Source organism: Desmodus rotundus, chromosome 1 (genome assembly GCF_022682495.2).
Source record: "Desmodus rotundus isolate HL8 chromosome 1, HLdesRot8A.1, whole genome shotgun sequence".
Classification (NCBI taxonomy): domain Eukaryota; kingdom Metazoa; phylum Chordata; class Mammalia; order Chiroptera; family Phyllostomidae; genus Desmodus; species Desmodus rotundus.
Window position 1 is genome coordinate 11,029,855 of NC_071387.1, and position 7,287 is coordinate 11,037,141.

Genomic DNA, 7,287 nt, shown 5'->3' on the forward strand with positions numbered 1-7,287 from the left:
ATAATGTGCACCCATGTTTTGGGCCCAAACTTTCAGGAAAAAATCTTTCATTTAATTTTTTCATTTCATCATTTGTTTATTTTTAGAAACAAAAACCAATTATCATATTCCAGGGTATTATTTTGCATATGGATATCATTATTGTTTTCTAAAGTTACACTTTTAACACATAAGCATAAATAAAAGAATTAAAAACATGTACATACGGAATTTGTACTACCCATGTATAATGCACATCCTTATTTTTCCCTCAAAAGTTTGGGCAAAAAGTGCCCATATACACAGCAATATATGGTACAAGGTGGCGAAGAAGGCAAGGTACAGGATAATTAGGATTATGTGCCCTCTTGAGGGTAGTTCTCTTATTTCAAAGGTATGTTAACCTAGGTGCATAGAAACAATGGACAGGACTAGCTTAAGTGGAAAATAAAACTTTTACTATAGAAGTTATGTGCCTGAGGCATGACTACCCACCATGACCTATCCAGTTAGGAATTTATGATCAGATCACCCTGCTTACATTACGTAGAACCCCCTTTTTGTCCACAGTTGCAACTCTGCAAAACTGAAGGATAAATGACATATCCTGGCGAAAGGCCTTTGCACCCTGAGGCAGGAGAGGACTGTATTCAGCAGCAATAAATCCTCAGAAGAGTGGATTTGGACTTTTTAGGAGGTGTGACATTTGGTTTACTGTCAAATAACAATGCAACCTCAGTGCTTTAATCTATAAACAATGTTAAACCATGAGTGGTTCACTTCCTCCCTTTAGGATTGTCTCCCAGCCTCAAGGCACTATAGATTTTTCTTAAAGGTGCAGAGCACCAAAGAATCTCCCGGCCATCAGTCACAGAGCCTATATCAAAGCCCTTCTTTATAGTGTTCAGATATATGCTCTCCATTTAAAGACTTAATATTGTGAATCCTTAGGTTTCCGCAGGCCACCATTAAAAACCCCTTTAATTAGGCAGCAAAGAAAGGGAATCCAAGCAGCAACCGCACTGAAAAGTGCCAGTTATTACTACTCACGAGACACCGTGATTGGCCGGTGCTGTGCGAGCCCATTAAATTCAGTCCATATCCACTGAATGTGAGTCTGGAGTTTTCACGAGCTGGGTCAGGCATCTTCCTGCTCCTTCCTCTTCTCTCTGATTTCTATGGCTTCACAAGAGAGAGTGTAGCTGGGTCACAGAAGGCATCAACATGGTATTTTTTGAATGAGTAGACTAATAGCTAAACAACCAGCGCACATCCAATTACTATGGCCAGAATCCCAAAACACTGATGACAACACTAAATGCTAGGAAGTAGCAGGAATTCTCGTTCATTGCTTGTGGGACTGCAAAATGGCACAGAGACTTTGGAAGACAGTTTGGCAGATTATTACAAAACTAAACATACTCTTAGCATGCAATCCAACAATTGTGTTCCTTGGTATTTACCTAAAGGAGTTGAAAACTATGCCCACATAAAAAGCTGCACACAAATATTTACATCAGCTTTATTCATAATTGCCAGAAGTTGGAAGCAGCCAAGATGTCCTTCAGTAGGTGGATGGATAAATAAACTGTGGTTCATCCAGACAGGGATATGTGATCAGTAGGATCAATACTCCAAAAAGGAAAGAGCTAAGCCATGAAAAGACTTGGAGGAATCTTACATGCATATACTAAGTGAAAGAAACCAGTCTGAAAAGGCTACTTACTGTATGAGCCCATACTGTGACGTTCCAGAAAAGGCAGAACTGTGGTGATGGTGAAAAGATCAGTAGTGGCCAGGAGCTGGGGTGGGGGAGGGAATGAGTAGGTGGAACACAGGGTTTGGGGGCAATAAAAATATTCTGTATAATACTGTACATAATGATAGATATGTTGTTATACATTTGTCCAAACCCATGGAATGAACACCACCAAGACTGAACCTTAATGTAAACTGTGGACTTGAAGAGAGAACCGCGTGTCAGTGTGGGTGCCCTGATTGCAACACACGTACCATCCTGGTGCTGATGTCGGAAGTAGGGGAAGATGTGGGAGGGAGGGGTGGCCAGGGAAGTAGATGGGAATTTTGTGCTTTTGACTCAATTTTTCTGTGAACCTAAAAATGTAAAAAAATTAAGGAAAAGTAGTTAAGGCTAAATCCAAGGTTATTTGCTTCAGTATTTAAATAAATCTTAAAATGGTGGTGTCTGGACAATGGATTGGGGTTTTGGGTGACCCGTGGGAGGCTCACAGGGTGAATCTGTAGTAGAGAAGGACATGTCCTTTAACCCATTCTCTGGGTCCCAGAGTGGCGATGGTTAGGCTTAATGCATCTCCAAAGGACCCAAGAGTCCATCATGGTTGTATCTGGTAGGGTAATAGCAACACTGGGGTATAGGCTGGGGCTTTGAAGGAGGCTCAAGAACTAGTGCCCGCTGATGTTCGTCAGAGGGTGTATGTAAACTTCCTGTGGTAAGATGAGTGACTTCTGGGCATCTAACGTGCAGCACGGGGACTACAGTTAACACTGCACTGTGTATACTTGAAAGTGGCTAAGAAAGTAGAGCTTAAATGTTCTCGCCACAAAAAGAAATTGTAATTGTGTGACATGTTGGAGGTATTAGCTAATACTATGGGTGGAATCATTTTGCAAGATACGAGTGTATCAAATCAACCCTTTGTACACCTTAAACAGTGTTATATGTCAGTTATATACCAATAGTGCTGGGGAGAAAAAAAGAACTTCACCCCCTTTGCCTGCCCAAAGGCTAATTAAGGCAGATGATAGTAAATATAGTCTTCATTACAGTTGAGGCTGGTATTGGAGAATGTGGCTTATATCTGCAGGCCCAAGGCCTGCTAACATTGAACCACAGAATTAGAGAGACTTAGGGACCCAGGCAACTATAGCACCAGAAACTTCAGGGCTCTGGACATGGGAGTGGGGCCTGTACCACTAAACATACTGTTAGGCCCAGAGCACCTATGCCATCTCCAATCGATCAGCTTCTATGAGCAGGAGGAAGGGAGGGGTCAGGGCTGTTCATGGACACTTGCCTTTCCAAAATTGGCAGTCAGATAAATCGCTCCACTGCCCCAAGGCAGTGTGACTGAACAGCAGAAAGCAGTCAGGAATGTTACATCTGGAGTGAGGAAAGACTCCTAGACCTCAAAATACAAACAAAATGATAAAAATTGCACGTGGTCTCCTGTAGAGTCCCAGAGATTACCGTACATTTATCCTGTTCTTTGTTTCAGATACATTGAGCATTACTTGGAGGAGTTCTTAACATCTGCTAATAGGCACTTCATGATTGGCCACAGAGTCATATTTTACATCATGATGGACGATGTCTCCAGGTTGCCTTTGATAGAGCTGGGTCCTTTGCGTTCCTTCAAAGTGTTTGAGGTCAAGCCTGAGAAGAGGTGGCAGGACATCAGCATGATGCGCATGAAGACCATCGCGGAGCACATTGTGGCCCACATCCAGCACGAGGTCGACTTCCTCTTCTGCATGGACGTTGACCAGGTCTTCCAAGACACCTTTGGGGTGGAGACCCTTGGCCAGTCAGTGGCTCAGCTGCAGGCCTGGTTTTATAAGGCAGATCCTGATGAGTTTACTTATGAGAGGCGGATGGAGTCCTCAGCATTCATTCCATACGGCCAGGGGGATTTTTATTATCATGCAGCCGTTTTTGGAGGAACACCCATTCAAGTCCTAAACATCACCCAGGAGTGCTTCAAGGGAATCCTCCAGGACAAGAAAAATGACATAGAAGCCAAGTGGCATGATGAAAGCCACCTAAACAAGTATTTCCTTCTTAACAAACCAACTAAAATCTTATCCCCAGAATATTGCTGGGATTATCATATAGGCCTACCTTCAGATATTAAGACCGTCAAGATATCTTGGCAGACAAAAGAATATAATTTGGTTAGAAATAATATCTGACTTTAAATTGTACCAGTAGGTTTCTGAATTTGGGAGAGTATTCTGGCTATTTCCTCAGAAAAAATAACACAATTTTAACTTTAAAAAATACTAACAAAACACCAACCCAGCAAGTACATACTATTCCTCCTTGTGACTTTGAGCTTTGTATTATGGGAGAATCAGGTGTAAATTCTGAATGATTTCTTACCTATTCTGGGTTTGGGAGAAATACTGCCAGTTGAAGAAAAAAAGCAAAGAAGAAGCCAGAAACATTCTGCATGTACAAATAATGTGCTGTAGGAAAGGTGCTGAATCTAAAGCAACGCAGGTTGCTTTGCAGCAGGAGAACTCCGTGAGGACACCGTCTACTTGGCAGTCCTCAAATGGTTTCATAGCAGGTGGCTTCGGGCCATTTGCAGTACTTTCCTTCTCTCAGGATATTTGGCTTCTGTGGAAAAGATTGGTTGAGATTCCCAGTGGATATCATGGTGGTGAATGTTTGGAGGTACAGGGAATCCGAAGAAAGTGAAAACAAAGCCTCAAAGTGAGTTTGCTAAGAGAGGGTGGAAAGAGGCGGGGGGAGGGGTTGATTACAGTTGGGCGATGCCACCTCAGAGGAGCACAGGACATGGGGTTGGCACTTAAATACAGTATGCATGGACCCAGGCGCTGAATGGGAGGGGCAATGTGGATGGTCTACAGCCTCCCCCATCCCATGACAACTAGAGCAGAGAGAACTTGCATGGAAGATGATGCTTGTTTTGCCCAGGTCATATTCAGTCTGCCAGATTCTGCAACTTGTACCTTCAGATTCTTGGCCAGAAGACATGGATGGTGTCAGGGAAGACAAAGGCCCACAGTGGACTGAAGAGGCTTGCAAGGAGTTACATTTTTCCAGAATTGGGCTTCATGGCAAACAGTCATCAGCAAGTCCTGCTGCCACCTGCCCTAACCTTCAGGGTCCTTCAGCCTATCATGCCCCACTTGGAGGGCTAACATCAGGAGTGGATTGGAGGAGAAGCCCTCCCATGAAGTAACCTCATCTTCCCCTGTGCCACTGAGGTGCAACAACAACTAGACACACTTAATAAAATGGTTAATTGACTTTATATCAGAAGCAGAGGGGATGGCAATGAGAGACTTATTCCTCATGACTGAACAGCTTACCATTCAATTCCCTTCTCTAAGAGAAGTTATGAAATCCTACATATTATTTAAAGTGATGCAATTCAATGTAAAGGAAGTTAGGAAGCAACATTTACATATTTATAATTTTCTTATGTTCCAGTTTTAAGTCATTTGTTTCCATTTTTAAGCAGTTTATTTAAAGAACCGTTGCATTGGCATGATGTCCAGCACAAAGGGCTTCTCTGACAAAAGGAAAGCGACATTTTGCCTGCCGTTGCACTGTGCCTTCTACTCTTCACTTCTTGCCAAAAGGTATCACAATCAGCAAAACAAAACCAACCAAAAATCCAGAAGTGGACTTGGTAAAAGAAAAAGGAAACCATGCGTCACTTAGGGCTTTTGTTTCTCTTTATCTCAAGTTTTCTGGAATACATTCTGGAATAGGAAAAGTTAATGGTTTAAATCCTGAACCAAAGAAATGATCTATCCTGAATGATTAAATAGATGATGTTTACTTTTGAAGGAATCTTGATTTTTTTTCCTTTATTCATTTAAATTGAAATCCCAAATGAACAAACTCAAGATCTCATGAATAGCTCTGGCCTGTGTGGCTCAGTGGGTTGGGCATCGTCCTGCAGACCAAAAGGTCACCAGTTGGGTTCCTGGGCAGGGCGCATGCCTAGGTTGCAGGTTTGTCCCCAGTCTGGGTGCATATGAAAGGCAACCAGTGGATGTTTCTTACATCCTTGTTTCTCTCCTTCTCTCCCTCCCCTCCCTTTCTCATTAAAAAAAGAACCTCATGAATAGTTATCCTTAAACATTAAAAGAAAATTAAATTCCTGGGTTACAATTGAATAAATTATTTTCTCAGTATATTCTGGTCTGGTCTGGTCATGGATTGTGCATTTTCTCCCAAAGATGTTGAGAATTGTCAATTCTAGAATTTTAAGTTCTTAGACTACAAAAAGCCCTCATGTCCTAAAAATGTGCTTGCTATTACAAAGGTAGAACATGGTTGAGATTTACAAACTTTTAAAACAAATGCTCCTATAGAACTTTCCAAAGTGATACGCTGAAGTAGTTAATAACCTACCAGTGGGAGACCCAGTAGGAAACAGCTTGTTCCTGAAGCCTGGGGTGGGCACCAGGGCAAAGGGAGAAAACAATGCCTTAACTATATCTGGGCTTATTAGTCCTGACCTTTGGGGAATATATCTGGCCAAGGAAGCCTGGGGAAAGGCTGGATTTCCAGCAGTCTGGGCACATGTGTTTGTAATAAACAGATTAAAGGTGACAAGCTGATGGGGTATGGTGCACTGGATGTACAACAGGGCATAATGTCTTCATCATAGAGGATTATTCCCCTTTTACAGATGAGCAGGCAAGGTTCAGAAAGGTTAAGCCACCCAGCTGGGAAGTGCTGAGCTGAAGATGAAATCAGACTCTGACAAAGATAAATGTGTTGACACCATAAACACTCAGAGGACCTCATTTCACAACAAGGCAAATGCAACTTTAAAGAAGAACTTGTAATGGGCCATCTCTGCCCTAAGGATATTTAAAAAACTAGATAAGTTTCCTGCCTCTAATGTTTCCCACTCTACGTGCTAAACCTGCCCCAAATGCATTAAATTAGTTAAATAGATCATGCAAACAGAACAATAGGTGTTCACCTTATCTTTACATAGTGCATGCAGGGCTGATAGAAGCCCTTTGGGCATTTGAGCTGTTCTGCCAGGGCAGTGCCTTAGTGTAATTGGGCTGAGGGGTGGGTGGGAAGGGACAACCACTTCCACTCCACCTCTAATGGGGTCACATGCTGCTGGAATGGGAGAAGCTTCTTTAAGACTAGAAGGGTCTGATGTGAGGGGGCTCCATCCCACAGAGCTCCGCTGGCTGCTGCAGATGAGAGTAAGTCTACCAAGACACGATCTGCTTGGGGAGGAAAGGCTGACCAGTCTCAGAGGAGAAAGGTGTCAAGCCCCTCTCATTGGGCTCTTACTGAGTTTAGCTTGCATAGGGATGCATATCAAAGAAAGGAGGTACAGTTTACAGATAACATTTCTGGGATCACAGGGATCCTTTTGAGTCAGGGTCTGGTAGACAGGGTGAAGCCAATTGGCTGTAAAACCTTGGGAAAAAAACTTATTTTGTGCTCAGACCCTTAACATTTAAATTGAGGACATTCTTAGCAAAGCAGGTTGCACAGGACTTTATGCATTCTTTCTTAGGCCTGATAGCCACCCC

General features: G+C 42.7%; 1 protein-coding gene across 2 annotated transcripts in view; it reads left to right on the plus strand.

The window, feature by feature from the left end:
* GGTA1 (glycoprotein alpha-galactosyltransferase 1 (inactive)) overlaps positions 1 to 5,913 on the plus strand; it is a 53,209-nt gene extending 47,296 nt beyond the window's left edge. For both annotated transcript variants that reach the window (XM_053921110.2, XM_053921103.2), the window contains one exon: positions 3,237 to 5,913. In XM_053921110.2, the coding sequence (XP_053777085.1) occupies positions 3,237 to 3,930 (694 nt within the window). In that variant the 3' untranslated portion in view covers positions 3,931 to 5,913. The remainder of the gene's footprint in view (positions 1 to 3,236) is intronic.
* Positions 5,914 to 7,287: the final 1,374 nt, after the last annotated feature.